Source organism: Ascaphus truei, chromosome 10, assembly GCF_040206685.1.
Source record: "Ascaphus truei isolate aAscTru1 chromosome 10, aAscTru1.hap1, whole genome shotgun sequence".
NCBI lineage: Eukaryota > Metazoa > Chordata > Amphibia > Anura > Ascaphidae > Ascaphus > Ascaphus truei.
Window position 1 is genome coordinate 20919453 of NC_134492.1, and position 19438 is coordinate 20938890.

A 19438-nucleotide genomic window follows, 5' to 3' on the forward strand; every position below is an offset into this window, starting at 1 on the left:
TTGTTCACTCTCTTTATGTCTATATTCTCTCTCTTTTTGATCTTTTAGATCTCTTTCTCTTTTATATTCTTTCTCTCTTTTGTTGTTCTCTCTTTCTGTTGATCTCTATCTCTCTGCTGTTCTTTATCCCTTTGCTGTTCTTTCTCTCTTTGTTGTTCTCTCTCTCTTTGTTGCTCTCTCTCTCTTTGTTGCCTCTCTCTCCGTTCTCTCTCTGCTCTCTGGTCTCTTTCCTTGAAGCTTTGGTACTCTTTCTCTCTTCCATATCCTCTCTCTTCTTGGAATTCTTTCTCTCTATTTTGTTTTGAATAATGATGTGTGTAATCCTTTCTAGAGTGAGGATATGAGTATTTAGAGTCTTTACTGTCTCTCCATGGTGGACTGGATATATAATTCTGTTTATATCCTGCTGTTTTATTGGTGTAATACGGGGTTGTGTGATAAGGTGTAGAATGTGGTCTTTCAGAATTAGTATAATGATCATCCACTATTTCTTCCTGTTTTTGATCTATTCTCTCTAATGTAGGTTTATTTTTCTTCTTTTTCCAATCCCTTTGCTCCCCTTTCAAATAATCTGTTTCATCTCTTTGAAATTTGTTCATTTTGTTAGTGTATAATTCATTCTCCAATTGATCAATTTTCCTTTTTAAATCGCGATCTTTGTCTTTGAATTCTGAAGTATCTTCTAAATGAGCTAATTTTTCCTCTATAATAGTAACCTCTTCATCAATCTCTTTGATATGTTTTTTATGTTGGTTAATTATTGAGTTCATCAGCTCAAAAGAGCATTTATCCATTGTGTCATTCCAATTTTTAACGAAGTCCTCATCGTCTAAGTTAGATGAGGGGTTCTTTGAAAATCTCAGACCTCTTGGAATCCTATTACATTCTAAATATTTATTTAAAAACCTTAGATCTAACCATGCCTCCTCTTTCCTCTCTCCTATTCATACTTTGCCTCTGTCCCGAGTGTTTTAATATCCTGTTTTAAGTATTTATACCCTTGTATTATTGTTTTAGCCTTTTTATTAAAATTTGTTTATGTTTTGGATCACATGGTTATGTACTCCTTTAAGAGAGAACCTGCGAGTAATTTGCCAATTAGTTACTAATCGTACCTACTATTTAAGTAGCAGACCCATAGGGGGTGTTATATTGCTCCTGAGGAATCTGATGTTTAGATCAGCGAAATGCGTTGAGCCTATACACCGCAAGCGATCGTTCCTGCTTCAAGGATAGAGGTGAAGAGTCTTGTGTGCCGCCTTGCCATCTGCTCCTGCCCTCCGCTGTACCGGAAGTCATCCGTCCTTGACGGATGTGACGTCAGACGCCGGTTACCACGATCGGATCGAGGAAGTCTCATACTGAAAGGCCAGACGACCACCCTTCCTGATGTGAACCACACCGCCTCAAAAGATACCTTTATATGTCCACAATTGATGTACACATTGTGAGTACATTTCTTATGTATTTACTTTTATAAATTTGTGCCTATTGGTCCATACTATGGCCTCTCCTTGCTGTCTTTACATGAATACAACCCTGAATGAGAGTACACCTGAACATCTTCCAATCCTGCTTTCCTGTTAAACGCTGAGCCAAGATCATATCTGTCCCACTATTGTGTGATTTTACTACACTATTGTGTCTCTTTCCTTTTGGGGTGTTCCTGAAAATCTCTCCCTTCACATCTTGAATATCAGTCAAAGACTGAGCCACCTGTACTGAAGCAGGAATATCCTGAACACCTGACGTGTTGGGGTCTTGAGGACTGGCGTTGAGAACCCCTGCCCTAATCCATGATATAGCCCCTCCCTCTCACAGCCAGCTCCACTTTTCCCCCCAGGGGTCCTGCAGGACGTCCTTCCTCTGATAATAATACGCGGCCCCAGACACATGCGCAGCCGTCTGCATCAGGATCTTGGGCCGGCGGTTGGGATGAAGTTCGTAGTCATAGATAACATCTACTTTGTGAGAGGGGAACCGCTGCGGGGAAAGTATATTATTTTACTTGTAGATAGCTCCGGCTGTATCTACAACCACTCGCACAATGTAAAACGAATGGGAATGAGGATACAACACAGCCGTGGTATTCACTATCAGACCTGCACCTACGAACCAGATAGTGAATGTATTCATTGCTTATTGTCACCCTAGCTATCATGGAAGAGTATTTCCGCAGAGACACACATGCTGTGCTTCTGTTAGTACAGCGGATTCCATGTTTATGACATTGTTACATTGTCACTTTGCTGCTACAGTATAATGTGGTTTATTTTCTGCTGATATATACCACACATCTGACTTGGCTGTTGCAACTTCCCAATACAGTGCTTTCCAACCTGGGGGTCCAGAAGATTTGAACAGGAAGCTCTGAGTAATAGGGGGTCTCTAGGTTATGTAGAATGTGGCAAAGGCATTGGTGAGAAAAACACAGGGGAGTGACAGAGAAAAAGACAGCTTCCCTGGATCAAGAATACAAGTAACATGTTCCATCATGTGGAAGCCTTATTCTTGTACATTGGAGATTGTGCAGGGCCCAATTTATAAACTTTGGTCATCTTGCTTTGTGCACAGAACACAGAACCTGGATTTCAAATGCCCAAACTATTGCTTTCGATAGGGCAAGTTAAAAATATTGTTGTTACCTGTCGTAAAGAGGACCCTGTCACGAGAGCTTGCGACAGGCTGTAATTGACACCAAAACTATATATAAATATATATATACCTGGGTTTGAACTGGGATGAGACTTAGATATGATAAATAGAATTTATTCCTTGATAAAGGTGAACACAACAGATTATACAATAACAGCAAAATATAGACACTTACTTAAAGATTAGGGCAGAAAGCCAACAGGACACAGACTGCCACTTCTCCCATATTGCAGTTGACATCACAGCAAAACAGGCAGGTCATAAAAAGACACAGGCCTGATGACATGCAGACATGAAGACATTTGCATGAGGAACAATGAACAACTTTGCATGAACATGAACAACTTGGGTAAAGGGTGGCTTTGACTTATATATAATTTTAACCCCCTCTTTCCCAGTTTACGGCTCCGTGCCGTCTAGTAAAATCCCCTTTGAAGCTCTTTTGGCTTCCATTGAAGTGTGAATTACCACATTTACAAAAACATCCACTTCCCTTGGTCTTTGATGATCAGGTTTGTAAATTCTCCTTTCCTGCTCATCACAACAGGGGTTCCTCAGAACTCAACCAAAGTTTCATATTTACTGCAAATCATTGCATAACTTCCGTTCCGTAATACACACAGTCAGGTGAGATATATTAATACGGTCTGTGACACCTGACGGTCGCAGAGAGACCCATCATTACATTGTAATATGAAAATTAATAGAGATATTAACATCTGGCATTTCGTAACGGGTAAATGTACAATGTTTAGCCTCAAAACGATGGGCTACATCCAACGGATACACGTATGTAATTCTTATCCGGTTCCGCCCAGGACATCTCATAATATTCTTATATTTAATAAGGTCACCCATTCAGATATCCTGTATGGGGTAGCCCCCCCCCCTGGCCCCATCAATAAAACCTTTTGAAGCAGGCTTTTAGCTTTTCGCATAACCAATTAGGTCAGTTACCTATTGATCAGGGCGATGTATCACACCTCTCTGTTGATATACACTTCCAGTGAATATCACACGTGACTAGACTCATATGAGGCACCATTTGGTTCCTCATGCATTACAAAGGCAGGCATTCTGCCTGTACATTAGCACACCATTAGCATTCTGCCTGTGTATTTCAAAAACTGCAAAAAGTCACTTTATCAAAAATATATGTCCCTCTTATGACAAAGTTATATTTTTAATATGTGTGTACTTGGGGGGTGACCCGGAGGCTGTACCCAAGGCTCAGGGTCCTGGCTTACTCCGTTACCAAAATACCAGTTTTCAGGTAACTGTTTATTCAGCACTGCCTTTTGTCACCAACCTGGGTTTAAATCCCACGACAAACCAAATGCATTGCAGTTTTAAAACACAGAGAACCAATGTTTAGGCAAAAGCTTGCATTCCCCCATCTGCATCTATCATGTGGGGTTCTAACACCTTCTCTTTTCACACTCAACTTCAATTAAGCCCTTTAAAGTCCAACTTTCCTGAAAAGACAAGATACAATGGAATTTCCTTAAACTGTAGCTTATTAACCCCTGATGATCCAGTGTGTGTGTTATGCAAACACTGATTAACCCAGACATTACAATGGGACAGGGAAACAGGGGAGAATACATTTACAGGTTATAACAAGGGTAAAATCACATTTCTGGGCCTCAGCCCAGTTAACCCCTTGTCTCCCTGGCGAGGTTAGAGGGGGGCCCTTGGGGGGTAACCCCGTTAATCCCGGGCCAAACCCTCCCTACCGTCACAGACCCTTCAACTCACGATAACAGTGAGAGAAGGGATCCCTACCGTGCAGTTAACCACCTATGGCCTAACCCTATACCCACAAAACGTGCCAAGCTTCAACACATTCAAATGAAGGGGAGTAAAAGCATGCGAAGCATTAGCACCATTTTGTAAATCTGGGCCTATGTAGGGTGTTACTTTCCATCAAAGTAATGTCACCTTTTATCCTATCTTCATGGTTTGGATCATTTATGTTTTTCCCATTTGCTGCTCATAATGCAATCCTGGGGAAACATCTGCAGTTTATTGCATTTATCTGCTGTTATTTGTTTTCCTTTTTAGCTGTTATTATGGTGCCTAAATGTTTTGTTTATGCCGGTCATACCTAAAACACACCCTATATTCCAGGGTTGGTCCTTACAACACTAAAAAAAAAGGGGGTTGATATGATTATTTGTATTGTATTGTATGTCTTTATTTATATAGCGCCATTAATGTACATAGCGCTTCACAGTAGTAATACATGTGGTAATCAAATAAATAACAGATAATATAAATAACAGATCATGGGAATAAGTGCTTTAGACATAAAAGTAACATTAAGGAAGAGGAGTCCCTGCCCTGAGGAGCTTACAGTCTAATTGGTAGGTAGGGAGAACGTACAGAGACAGTAGGAGGGAGTTCTGGTAAGTGCATCTGCAGGGGGCCAAGCTTTATGTATCATGTGTTCAGAATATCTACAGTGCTATTCATATGCTTCTTTAAGCAAGTGTGTCTTAAGGTGGGTTTAATAATTCTCTACCTACAGGAATTAATACAGCCCTCAAAAAAGGTACATCAGGGCTCTTTTAGTTTGTTCATCAGATGCACCATATTTTATTATAATTAAAATGAAAGATTTGTTTTTACAACTTACCATTGTCTATACAGGGTCTTCTGAGTGCTCAGTCTACCAGGTCGTTTTTTCTCTTCTCTTGTTTAGCATTATTGCCTAAACATTTCTTAAGCTTTGTCTGATGCATGTAAGAGTCTAATAAGCATATTATGTATTTATTGTTTCAGGTCTCTTAAAGATGATGTTCATTGATGAGTTTGAAATATCGTCACAAACAATTTTCATGGGATTTTTGTTCTTGATTCTGATGTTCATAAAGCCACTTTGGAACCTGCTGCTGCTCCTTTACAACTGGATCAAGGCAAAAATATGCGGACGCCAACCAGGTACTGATCCAACCTCTTCTAACAGCACTTTTATCGGGGCAGACATGGAAAACAAGTTTACTATATACAGTGAAGGGGACAAATATAAATGTGTGCAAGGTGCAAATGAAAAAGGTTCTTGTTTTGCTCTATTCTGCTACGTCAGAGGGTCGCCCCAAATCAGAAATCACTGGCTGCACCATTATTCTCATGTAGGTCGGGTTTCATAAAGCAGTAATCCCCAAGATGGGGGTGGGTGGTCAGGAAATGATTCCCACCTTTGGGCCCCCCATTGCCATGTCATTTTATTACCCAGCGACAAAAAATGTTCACGAGCTCAGCCAATAAAAATCCACAATGTCACGTTCCAATGTTATTTTGTTTAAAAGAAGTGAAAAAAAACATTGAGCAGCTCAGATTGCTGCCGTAAGCCAGATCCTTATCAAAGCAATATGTATTGTCATGTGCTGAGCAATTTGTTATCGTGCTCTCCAGCACTCGACTTTTGGGCCTACACATGAAATAAGACACATTGTGGACAATTCACTAAATATTCAAATTGCTTGAAAAGGTGTTATGTGCTTGAGTGCTTTTACTTTATTGTTAATCCGGTATATGTTAAAGCAGCCGTTCAAACAATATCCTTCATGTGTTTTTTTTTTTTTAAATAAATCAGTTCTGTAATATGAGAAAATACTTGTAGCATTAAAAAAATAAAAAATCCTTCAAGATATATTAATGTATTCTAATTTAACAAGCATTGTTGTTTCTATGGAAACCATTTAGAAAGTCCCTTCCCCTTCTGATAGGCTCTGACTCTTGAGTCCCGCCCTCTCTCTAGCAGTGCACCGATTGTATCTAGTAACTGCCTGGTCTCATGAACTTCCACACACAACTTTGCATTGTGGTAGCAATAACAGTGAATGAAATAACCCCGAGCAAAGCGATCGATTACAGGAGAACGGATCGATTGGCAGCTTAGCTAATCACTTGCCAGTGTGGAGATTGTATTGATGCACATATTGAATGGGGAAAAAAAATAATATATATATATATATATATATATATATATATATTTGCAAATATAGCTGTATGCTCATCTGCATGTCTTAGGCAGGTCTGCAACCCCGTCTTTCCCCATTATCACCCAGCATACAGCACTTCCACTGCAGCAAGGGATTCTGGTAAATGACATGCAAATGAGCACACAGTGTCACTTTTTGCCTCAATAACCATTTTTAACATGGTTCCCTATAGGCTTAAGCTTGCTGCATGGTCACAGCTTTGAGCACAGCCAGGGTTAAGGTGCATACCCAGAAAACCACCCACAGACAGCTGTTTCGACCTTGATGGGTCTCATCAGTGTGGGGTTGATTTTACTGGGAATGCAAGAGAGGCTATGGGATAGGCTAAACCATAATACTGAGTTAAGTTATGGTGAGTAAAAAAAAGTGACAAAAACCCTCCACATGAAAGCAAATATGCAAATATAGCTGTATGCTCATCTGCATGTCTTAGGCAGGTCTGCAACCCCGCCTTTCCCCATTATCACCCAGCATACAGCACTTCCACTGCAGCAAGGGATTCTGGTAAATGACATGCAAATGATATATATATATATATATATATATACAGTGGTTGACAAATCACCAAAAAATCTACTCGCCACACAAAAAAAATCTACTCGCCACCTAGTACCAAACGTGTGCTGCTTGGGCCAATATTTACTCGCCCGGGGGTTAAATCCACTCGCCCGGGGCGAGCAAATGTATAGGTTTGTCGAACACTGTATATATATATATATAGGAGCTAGGAGAAAAGGTGGATCCTGCATCCACAGGACAGCACAATGTAGGTGACCAAAAAACTGACAAATATATATGTATATAATATAATATTATAATAGATATGTCAGTGGTGCTACAGGGCAGAGAAATGTATGACGAAAACAAGAAAAAAGAAGCCCAAATAGTAGCACTCTGGTATACAGGTGGCAATATCAAATTTTTTTTATTTATTAGGTGTCACAAAAAAAGAATAAAAGATAGCACAGAAATGTAAAAACACGGCATAGATCCCCTGTGCGTAAGCCAAAGACAATATGCTGACTAAAGTGCCTAACATGACAAGTAAGAACACTGAAGAGAGCCAGGGATTAGATGACAAATGTCCCTAGCATAAGTACATATCCCAAATAAACTGTTCTTAAATACCTATGGACACGGTTTCCTAAGGAGAAAAAACATTCAGTGCTATTCATAAGCAGGCTAGTGAATTGTAAGAGTATACCCCCTACACATATGAGAAGTCAGGGGGGCAGGAACCTAGCTGAGATACCAACAAGGATATCAAGTCTCTCAAACAATATAGGACTTATGATTATGTGATACAGTGAACACGGATAGCAACTTCAATAGCAATATGAGAAGCTCACAGTTCTGCATGAGAAACAAGCACGATATTCAAATACACATAATGCTGAGCATGTATGAGCACCAAGCACAGTCCTGCAAGCATGTATAAAATTACAAAGGCAAATATAGCAGCAGCGTCAATAGGTATAATTACGTAATGCCAGACATCATCTTGGCTTTTTGTTCTTGTGTTCCCAGGAGAACCAGATGTGTTGGATGGACTGCCCTTCCCTGTGCAAGAGACACGGCCGGGAGGCAATACTAGACCTCTAGCCAGGACCACAACAAGAGGCAGCTGGGACAGCTTTTCTGACAGGGATGTCAGAATCCAACTGTGTTTAAAGCCTTCTCCCCCCCTCTACCCTCCCCCATGCCGAATGGATAGGCGCGGTTCGGTCTAGTGTGTTCCTCCAGCCCAGATCCAGGATTGAGTCCTGGCCGAGGCAGAGGTGCCGGATGCCTCTCCCATCCCTCCCCGTGTGACCATCAGCTGGGCGGTGGGGTTGTAGAAGTGCCGGCGGCTGCATTTCCCATTCCTCTAATCTCCCCCCCGGGGTGGTAGAAGTGTGTGTGTCTCTGTGCTTTGTGTTTGTGTCTCTCTGTATGTGTGTCACTGTGTGTGTGTGCCTCTGTGTCCCTCCATTCTCTCCGCTCCTTCCCTCCATTCTCTCCCCTCCATTCTCTCCAACTCCCCTCCTTCCCTCCATTCTCTCCTTCCCCCCTCTTCCCTCCCTTCTCCCCTTCCCTCCATTCTCTCAACCCCCCCCCCCCCATCCCTCCATTCTCAATTCCCCTCCATTCTCTTCCTCCCCCCTTCGGCGAGCGCCGCCGTACTTATTGGGTATCGCTGAAGTTATCTCGCCAAGCGCGCTCAGCGGCAGCGTGGCTGCAGCATAAAGTTGTGCAGTCTAATGTAGAGTCGTGTTGTGTAGATAAATGGATGCTATTGTCTGCTAGTTAAAAATAAATTCTGCATGTTTAATATAGTGGGGTTTTCCCCCCATTTTTTAATATTAAATCAAGGGTGTGTCTTAGAATCGAGGACATAGGGTAGAGTTCAGTATATTCTTGCTTTTCACACAAGGCAGCTGGACTATTAGCGTGTATTTGTACTGTGCCAAAAATGTCTCTGTACTCAGGTAAGTATCTCGGGAAGCAGGGGGTCCCCGGAGCTAAAATGAACATGGTTCATCTCCGGAGACCCCCTGCTTCAAATCTATTTTTTTTGGACTTCTTTAAATGCACCATGTCATTCTTCTGCACTCGTCACTGCCACCTTGTGTCAGTCCTGTGTTATGGTGGGGAGGAGCCAGCCAGGAAATTTGAGGCATAGATTATTATTAATAGTACTAAGGGAATAGTCATCCAATGGAAAAAAAAATCCTTCCCAAACTCAACCCTGCGCCTGGTTAGAATAAGCTCCGCTCTCACCTCTCTACCTCCATTGGTCTTCAGGATGTTCTTGAGGTAACTAAGCTGTTGGTGGCACAACGAAAACCCTCCACCTCCTCCGCTCCATGCTACCCAATGACTGATACCTCCTCCTGGCAGGCTCCAGCATCTATAGCTAACCAACACTCTGAGCAGTATGATGTCACAGATGAGCTCACGTGACCTCACACTGCTGTGGTCAGCTGCCTACCTAGCCAAAGGAAGAACGTATTTTGTGGAGATGAGCCCAGCCAGGAAACTCAAGGCATAGGCTATCATACTACTATTAAAATAATCTAACTGCTGAGGTATTTATAAGAGCGAGAACTACATACTCATTTATAAGGGACAGGAGAAAAAACGGCAGGGCACTGCCAAGAAAGTCCCTTAAACCCTATTAGGGTAACTTTATTGTGTTATACAGATTATTGGGAGCTTCTCAACTGCAGATGTTACGAATACACTAAGGACTTGTCTTTCTGATACACTGGCGTTCTGCACATCTATACTCATTTATAAGGGAAATAATTCAGATATTAAATGTATCGGTTTTACGGAAATACAAATTTCTAATAAAATGTATAATATTGGTTTTGAAACCCAGGCCCTGCGTGGATTTTGTGAATCGGTGATGGGAATACATTAAATATTGTGGTAACCTTTATCTATAGAAATCTAAGAATTGTTGTGCTATGGACTCATTTTTACCCCAGGAGTACAAATTTGGTAATAATAATAATAATAATAATAATAATAAAAGGAGAACAAGATAATAAAATATTTGAGTCATTTTATTGGCTAGCAAGTTTATAAATAGGGTGTGACGGAGGGGGCCGCTTATTTATACAGGCAAGGCCCTGCTGCTCGCCTTCCCCTGCTTTCGGAGCTGCTATGTGGGGGGGGGGGGGAGACATTCTCCCCATTTGGTGGGAGGGTGTGTTCCTGTGTGCCTGCACCGCCGTGTAGGCACCAGGTTTCTCCCACCGGGACAGAACCTGCCTTGTTCCTGAAGGCGACCATCTGATTCACTGACTAAAAAGTCTCGCCCAGCATCCCTGGGGACTTTGGCGCGCCCCCCCCCCCCCCCCATGTGATTGGCCAAAAACCCTAATTACAAGCTCCCTGATTGGCCCAGCTTCAGCCTCCATGTCAGTGGGAGAAGAAATGTTTAAAGGTCCCTTTCTGACAAGTTGCCAGTCTTATGCTAGGGAACAATTTAGTTTGTGCAATTCTCTCCTTGGAGCATCCTGAACCTCTGCCCTGCCCCAAGGACCACTTCTGATCCCCACAGATCTATAACCTCTACTGAAAGCAGTGATTACCAGCCTTTTTTTTTGGTTAAAGAACCCTATGTGAAATTCTGGAGGTACCCCCAACCCTCTCTAACAGTGTGTCTGAGATCAGATGCATTGTAAGGAACCCCGACCCTGTCTAATAGCGTGTCTGAGATCAGATGCATTGTAAATTCTTCTGTATTTGGTACAATTTTCAAATTAGCTGAAAATTGCAGGGAACCCAAGGACTCCTATGAACCCAGGTTGAAAAACACTGACCCAAAGAATCAACCTTTGTGCGGATCGCCTCCATGTACGTTGTAGGATTTGTATGTGCCCTCCCCTTTTATTTACTGCTTTTATCTGTATGCTATCCATGTTTGTGTGTACTGTACTCTTTTCTATTAAAGCCATTAGTTTAATAGCTCTATTGTTTGACTGAATGCTACCCCACGTGGTTCCTATGCTAATACTTTCCTGAGTATTTTTGTGCTGGTTTTATTGCGGTGCTCTCTGAGAACCCCATGACCTGAGTTAGCAGAGGTTCTATTGTCCCTACAAACCACTGGTTAGTAATAGATTGGTTAATGCTATCTTTTGCTCAGTGTTTTATTGGTGTGCTTTCTGGGAACCCATCACCCCTGAGTTGGCAGAGGTCCCATTGCCCCCAGAAACCACTAGGTAATAGTAGACTTGTTGTGGCTCCCCTGGGAGCCTGTGGTTACCAGGAGGGGTGGAAGGTCCCCATTGTATAAGAGCGGAGCTCTTGGGTGATTACCCCTAGTAGCCCGGTTGGTGGCACACTACCATCCTAGTGGGCTCAGGCTAAAATTTGTTATAGTTTGGGCACTTGTGTTTCCTTAGCCGGGGCGGAATTCCCTTGTGGCCAGTAGGACCAATGTGCTATCCTAGCTGGTGGAGTCTGGTCGGACTGACGTTACGCCACAGTGTTTAAGATGTAAAGTAGCGGTATTACAGGGTACTTGTTTTGTACCATTTATTTTATTTGTAAACTTGCAATTTTGCTTCTAAAGAAAACTACATTTCAGTGCTGTCTAGTTATTAGACTTAATGTACACTTTGCATGCACTAACCGTTCATAAAGCTTTACCTCATCAATCCCCATCCCCCCCCTCCCCCAACTGTGTGGGCCCACACGGAGTAACGCCCTTTCCCCAACACATGGTGTTGGGCGACTAGGCAGAATCATAGCCCTGATAGATATCTATATCGCTTCTAGAAGGTTAGGTGTCTGGATGGGGACCTCACTGTACATAGTATGTATGTGTTCAGTGTATAGATAAGGATCCCCTTTTTATTGTTTCATAGTTAGGGAAAGTGTCCCGATTAGATAGTGGCCCTACTAATGGCTCTTTGCTACTCAGAGTTCATATAGTGGCAGCCTATGCCTTGAGGGGGCTTCACAAGGCGAAGCCCAGAAGGATAGTTAGATCAGCCTCATTGGAGGGTTCACAGCTGGCCCTACTCCAGACTGCTACGAGGTGGCTTTCAATGCCCGAGAAGGGGACACTGATCACCGACAGAGAGAGAGAGGGTAGTACCAGGCCTGACAGGGGCGCATACGAGATGGAGCTCTACTGAAGCCACCCAGAAGAGGGCTTCATTAGGTAACCAAGGGGATCAAGCCTCAGCACCTCCCTAGCGGGCCGAGATAGGGGCAGCTAGGGAAGAGAAGGGAGAATGCTGTCATGTCCATACCAAGATCACCGTGTATGCTGATGTAACAATAAAGTTGCTGTTTGAATTAATTAAGTTCCTGGCGCCCATGTTTGCTATATCACCGCCCAGCCGCACTAATCCAGCACCCTGCAAGCTAATCAACTCTGAGGAAGCCAAGATAATGATGATAATTGATGTAAACTTCCTAGTAGCCGTGCAGGGAGTGCACACACACACACTTTTAAAAGGGAGCATAAATAAGCTTTGCACAATTGTTTGAAGATGTAACTGTGAACATACAGACTAGTGTTGTTCCGGGTCTCAAAAATGACCAGATATCCGGTACCCGGACGAGTAGTTTTGACTTACCTGCAGCGGAGGGAGAGGACGACCACGGCGACATCCTGGTGGAGGTGCTAGCAGCGTCCTTCACAGCCGGTGAGAGCAGGGGTACATGTGACCGGAGCAGGAGTGTTACTATTGGACAGCGCGAATTCCGGTGCTGCTCCTCCCCGGCTGTCCAATAGAGGATGGGTTCCCCAGAATGTCACAATATAATTATAGGCCTGCTTTTCATACAAGGACCAGGACTATTACCTTGTATTGTTACTGTGTTTCATTAGGCAAAGTCTACTGCGAAGAAACCTTTCCGTGTCAGACTTCCCTTCTTCTTTCACAGGTACAAAAGTAATTGGAAGAATAGGCATGTATGGAATGCTGATAAAATAATTATTCTGTAACATAGCTCAGTCATCATTTTTATTGGACCAAGTAAAAAAAAAAAAAAAAAGTTGATAGTCTTTATCACAAGTGAAATACTTCCATTTACATAAAATAATGTGTTGCCGATAATGGGATAGAGATATTGTCTCTACTTAAAGGACCCCCTTATTTTTTTAGCATATGTTTATAAAATAAGGATATTATCCAGGTAACCTATAAATAATATAAAAACCTGAGGTCAGAGAGATCATTTTACACTTTGTCATGTCTCGTCAATTAAAATAGTAATAAAATTAGATTATTTCCCAATTCGTGACACGCACAAAAGTTCAAGTATTAGCCCCTTTACAATCCGTGTTATACAGCGCCTGGAATCGAAGAGATTGAGAAAGTCAACACACACACACACACGTGTATATATTATACAATTTAGTGTTCTTTTATACCAGGGGAGGCCAACTAGAGTACTCAAGGGCCACCAACAGGTCTTCGGGTTATCCCTGCTTCAGCACAGGTGGTGGCTCAGTCATTCTGACTGAGCCACCTGTGCTGAAGCAGGGATATCCTGAAGACCTGACATGTTGGTGGCCCTTGAGGACTGAAGTTAGCCACACCTGTTTTATACAGTAAGTGCATATTCATGGTCATGTGACCAACAGCTGACCCACCCACTTGAAGGTCATTGTTGACCATTGACAGTCAAGATAATGAAACAGGGCGGCAGGACTGAAACCCAATCATTGGGGCTTCAGAAGTGGATAAAAAATATATATTTATAAAAATAAATCAAGCAGAATGTTTACAATCTGAGCATGGGATTGTGACGGAGCAGATAAAATCAGGGGTGTAGGGAACAGTCAGGGCCGTCTTAACAGCATTATAGGCCCCCGGGCAAAGCAGTGCACTGGGCCCTGCAAAATGTCTCTCGCGAACGCAGACATGCCAACTCTCCGCTATAAGTCGTAATTTTTCTCCTACCGAGTTAGCGGGAGATTTGAATGTTGAGGCGGGTGATCGGAAAATTAGTGTTAAATTCTGGTCTGTGCATAGATTAGCATGGGGCCCCTATGCTCATGGGCCCCCCGGGCAACTGCCCAGCGTGCCCATGCGTTAAGACAGCACTGGGTACACTATATATCTGGTACACTGCAAAGGAGAACAAAAAACTGCTTGTGAAGTGGATTTTGCATGTAGTTTACCTTAATTCAGAGGGTCAGAGAGGAGCCTGGAATATCGGGGCTTTAGAATTTGCCAAGTGTGCCGCCCCTGGATTAGGCGTGTGCCGCCCCTGGATTAGGCGTGTGCCGCCCCTGGATTAGGCGTGTGCCGCCCCTGGATTAGGCGTGGGCCTGACGCTTTGCTACCGCACACGCGGAGCACCTCTGATCAGGGACTTGTTACTCACAAAACAATGTCGTTTTTCTGCCTTATTTTGGGAAGAGCTCCTATTATATATTTCAATAAATAGTTTTAAAGTTAATGAAATAAATAATAAGCGCATCGTGCGGCACGACTACAGGCTTGTTAGACAGAGGTGGTGAGGAGCAAGTTGCCAGAAAGAACAAACAGATTCGGGAAGGCTATTCCTCACCATGTTCCAGCTGTAAAAATGCACAAAATTGATCAAAGAATATTCTTCTTCTGCATTAAGTACAGTCCAGTGGTCAGATGTTTTTGTTCCTATCCTGTTCAGGTTGTGCTCCGTTCCACTGAGATATCCTCTGCATTAAATAGCAGCTTTATTTCTTTGATTTTTGCAGCACTTTTGCAGTTGGGGGACCTTTGTTCATGCCCCATCCTGCACGTAACTAAACCAAGGGTAGTAGTAGCACATTTTGCAGCATCAGCATGGAGAAAACCATCATTGCAGCTGACCCCAGAGCTCCAGCAACTTCATCCTGTCCGCAGGCGGAGTTGCGAAGTAGAGAGTCTGTTCCGCAGAGTATCTCTCCTCCGCCGGCAGCACATCGCGGTACTTCCCATCCCGCCAGCGGAAGTTGAAGTCCTCCAGCAGCTGGATCCTCGCCTCTCGGGAGGGCACGCAGTCTATGGGAAGGATCTGCTCCAAGCCGGGAGCACGGAGCTCCGCAAACACCAGCACAGCACGAATAGCAAACCACCCGCCAAACCGGGCGTGAATACACACACCGAACAGCTTCTGCAACAGACAGAAAGACAGACAGCTACTTCCCCCTGCAGAGCAATCAGATCATATTGGAAACCCGGCCAAGGCCGTAGCTACAGCCCGGGTGAAACCCAGGGGCCCGCGCTCTTGGGGGGCCTGCACTTGTGCTGAAGCAGGGATATTCGGAAAACCTAACCTGTTGATGGCCCTTGAGGACTGAAGTTGGGAACCCCTGCTTTATAGTAATGTATGTTAGCGATTTTGTATGCACAGCACCCACGCTCAAAAATATAATTCCTGCACTCCTGGCTCAGATATAAGAAAGGAAAGAAGGTGCCCGTGTAGTACAACCTCAGTAAGATACAACTGTAATAAAGTGATGGTCATCGCGTGTTCATCAGAATCAACTTAAATAATCTTTTATGTCTCTATAGGACAGTCTGCCCATCTGGGGAAACATTTCTCTGTAGCCAAAACATGCTTTACTGCGAACATCTAGCAAAGAAAGTGAGCATCTATATACAGGACCAGCACAGCCCTCTCTGGCATCACTTTGCCTTGAGGTCCATGCCCTGGTAATCTGACCATCTTGATGTTATTTATGGCTGTTTTTCCCCCCTACAATGAAAGAGCCACATCCAATCCTTGTTCACCTGCTGAATCATGATGACAATGCACCTTTGTGGCTTGAGCTGTTTAGAAGTTACAAGGGAGACACCTTGTGGACAGTTTTGACAATTGCAGGTGGCGATTCTGATGTAAAAAGATTTAAATTACCGACTGCGTTTTCCTACACTCTTGTACTGTAACTGGTCACTCGGCAGACAGATACTCATCCGGTTTTGATTTTCCTTAGTTTTTATTCAGTGGAGACATTGTGCTCCAGCTCTAAAATCTCCCTGTTAACCTTAATATTCATTAAGTGTGTTTTACTGAGCAAAGACAAAATGTAGATCTATAAAAGTAAATATTATACATAACTAAAGTTCTGCACATATTGTGAGCACTCCCTGCAAGAAAGTGTCTGGGTAATAATGATAGTGAGCCTTGGAGATGCCAAGAAAGTATGATTTATTTCCTGTAAATAACATTATTTTTATTGTCCTCAAATTTGTACTTTTAATCTTGTCTGCTACTTACTGATTTCCCCTTATATCTCTATGCCAATATGACAGTGCGACAATTAGTTTCAAGAAAATGTGCATTAACAATTCTTATCGTGAAAGATTACTTAAAAATTGTAATAAATAAATAAAAAACACATTCTGGTCAGGTACTATATGTTAAATCTGCATTTAAACTGTTACACACGTCACTGCCATGAATTCACTTTGGTCCAAGAAGGGATTGCCCAGTTAGGCAGTGGTCATCAGTGGGAATGTTGGGGTAGAATTAAAAATACGACATCTTTGGGGCAAGAATCCTTAAACTTCGCTGTTTTATTTGCAGGTGTTTGCAAAGAAACCCCTAATCCGGGGGCTCTCAAATCGTCAAGACCCCCCCTCTCCCAACAGGTCAGGTGTCCAGAATATCCCAGCTTCAGCACAGGTGGCTCAATCAAACACTGAGCCACCTGTGCTGAAACAGTGATATCCTGAACACCTGACCAGTCCATGATACAGCCCCTCCCAACCAGCTCACCTTTTCCCCCCAGGGATCCTGCAGGACGTCCTTCCTCTGATAATAATACGCGGCCCCAGACACATGCGCAGCTGTCTGCATCAGGATCTTGGGCCGGCGGTTGGGATGAAGTTCGTAGTCATAGATAACATCTACTTTGTGAGAGGGGAACCGCTGCGGGGAAAGTATATTATTTTACTTGTAGATAGCTCCGGCTGTATCTACAACCACTCGCACAATGTAAAATGAATGGGAATGAGGATACACCACAGCCGTGGAATTCACTATCAGACCTGCACCTACGAACTACATAGGGTGACAATAAGTAACGAATACATTCACTATCTATCATGGAAGAGTATTCCCGCAGAGACACACATGCTGTGCTTCTGTTAGTACAGTGGATTCCATGTTTATGACATTGTTACATTGTCACTTTGCTGCTACAGTACAATGTGGTTTATTTTCTGCTGATATATACCACACATCTGACTTGGCTGTTGCAACTTCCCAAAACAGTGCTTCCCAACCTGGGGGTCCAGACTTTGGTTATCTTGCTTTGTGCGCAGAACACAGAACGTGGATCCCAAATGCCCAAACTATTGCTTTCAATAGGGCAAGTTAAAAATACTGTTGTTACTTGTCGTAAAGAGGACCCTTCAACTCACGATAAACAGCGAGAGAAGGGATCCCTACCGTGCAGTTAGCCATCTATGGCCTAACCCTATACCCACAAAACGTGCCAAGCTTCAACACATCCAAATGAAGGGGAGTAAAAGCGGGCAAAGGTTTAGCACCATTTTGTGAATCTGGGCCTATGTAGGGTGTTACTTTCCATCAAAGTAATGTCACCTTTTATCCCATCATCATGGTTTGGATCATTGATGGTTTTCCCATGCTCATGGTTTGCTGCTCATAATGCAATCCTGGGGAAACATCTGCATGTTTATTGCATTTATCTGCTGTTATTTGTTTTCCTTTTTTTGCATTACTATGGGGCCTAAACTTTTTGTTTATGCCGGTCATACCTAAAACATACCTCATATTCCAGTGTTGGTCCTTACAGCACAAAAAAAAAAAAAGGGGGGGGTTGATATGATTAAGGGGTTTAATAATGCTCTACATACAAGAATTAGTACAGCCCTCAAAAAAGGTACATTATGGCTCTTCTAAGAGTTCTCTATAGGTGCCTAGGAGTAGAAAGGCCACAAGCTTATTGCCATGTAATTTACATAAATCTATACACATTTGAGGTGATGGAAATGCCTGCTGCTGTAACAATCCTCACCTCCTTTGCTAGCATCATATGGTAGGAGACACACTCATCAATAGGGTCTCGAAGTTTCTGCAACTTGTGTTGGCCAAGAAAGGGCTTAAAAGCTCTCTCAAACATTGATGGGATACTCAGGACAACGAAAGCCAGTGTGTCTTCTGGGTAGTTAAGGTGGAAGGCTGGCTGCAGAACTGCATTGTAGCGACCGACCTGCAACAAGATGTGAGTAACCTGTGTGAGACACAGGAGCAGCACCAAAGGCGAAACAATAACGTGCCAATGCAAACTATTTGTGTCTCTTAAAATGTGACTAAACATTTTACACAGTGCGGCCTCAAATCACAATAAGCAGGTAAACTGTGCAGACTAGGTGAGTCAAGAGGTTCTAAATGCAGTCACTTTCAGGAGGTATACTCAAATGATACAGTCCTTTACCTGGAACCCCCATCCTATATACCAGTGGTTCCCAACTCCAGTCCCCAGGAACTGTGAACAGGATAAGATCATTTATTTATAACACGCCAACATATTCCGTAGCACAGTACAATAGGGTTGGAGGACGAAAGACAATCAAATATCAAACATTAACATTTATTACAGTAGGTAAGGAGGGTCCTGCCCCCAGTAGCTTATAATAGTTTTGATGGAGCCACCTGTGCTGAAGCAGTTCAATCCTTAAAGCGTTGATCTGTTGGAGGGCATTAAGGACAGGAGTGGGAAACCCCTGCTATGCACGGTTTGGGACCTCAATATCATGATAATAATATCTGGACTCTCTGATCCCACTGCAACAACCTAGTTGCTAAAAAAAAGTGCAAAAATACAGCAGCATAATTGATTGTGGCGTAAGTAGTACTAGGGAGTTCCAAGCCAACTCCCAAACATGGAATATCTAAAGCACACAAAAAGAAAAACTAAGATTGTAATCTCAAAAACGGCTAGACATAATAGTATACAGAGCCACCAGATGAGGGATCATCGCCATGACAACGCTGCAGCCAAGTAAAGCTATATACAATGTCCCAGTATTGTTCCTATTGTATTCCTATATACCTGGGACATTATTACTGCAAACGTGCCAGGTGGCTGGTTATCCTCCAGTTCCCACACTGAGCTGAAGCAGAAACGATCTACAATACCTGGAAGGGATAGACCTCAAACCCAAATGGCAACAAGGCATCTTGCAAATCTTCTTGCAGCTCCACGTGTGTCACCATGACAGCTGTCAGGCCCCCCCTCACAGCTTCACTCCTTCCGGCCCCGCGCGGTGGGATATGGGAGTTGTAGTTCTGAAGGAATAGGTTTGCGCCATGACGCTCCT

The 19438-nt window shown here is 43.1% G+C and overlaps 1 protein-coding gene across 1 annotated transcript; it reads right to left on the reverse strand.

The window, feature by feature from the left end:
* Positions 1-13145: 13145 nt before the first annotated feature.
* MMACHC (metabolism of cobalamin associated C) lies at positions 13146-19422 on the reverse strand. Its single transcript, XM_075616144.1, has 4 exons — positions 19257-19422; positions 18133-18327; positions 16866-17018; positions 13146-15257 (listed from the first exon to the last, which is right to left on the reverse strand). The coding sequence occupies exons 1-4, from the start codon at positions 19332-19334 to the stop codon at positions 14961-14963; spliced, it is 723 nt and encodes a 240-aa protein (XP_075472259.1). The 5' UTR covers positions 19335-19422; the 3' UTR covers positions 13146-14960.
* Between the last annotated feature and the right edge of the window lie 16 nt (positions 19423-19438).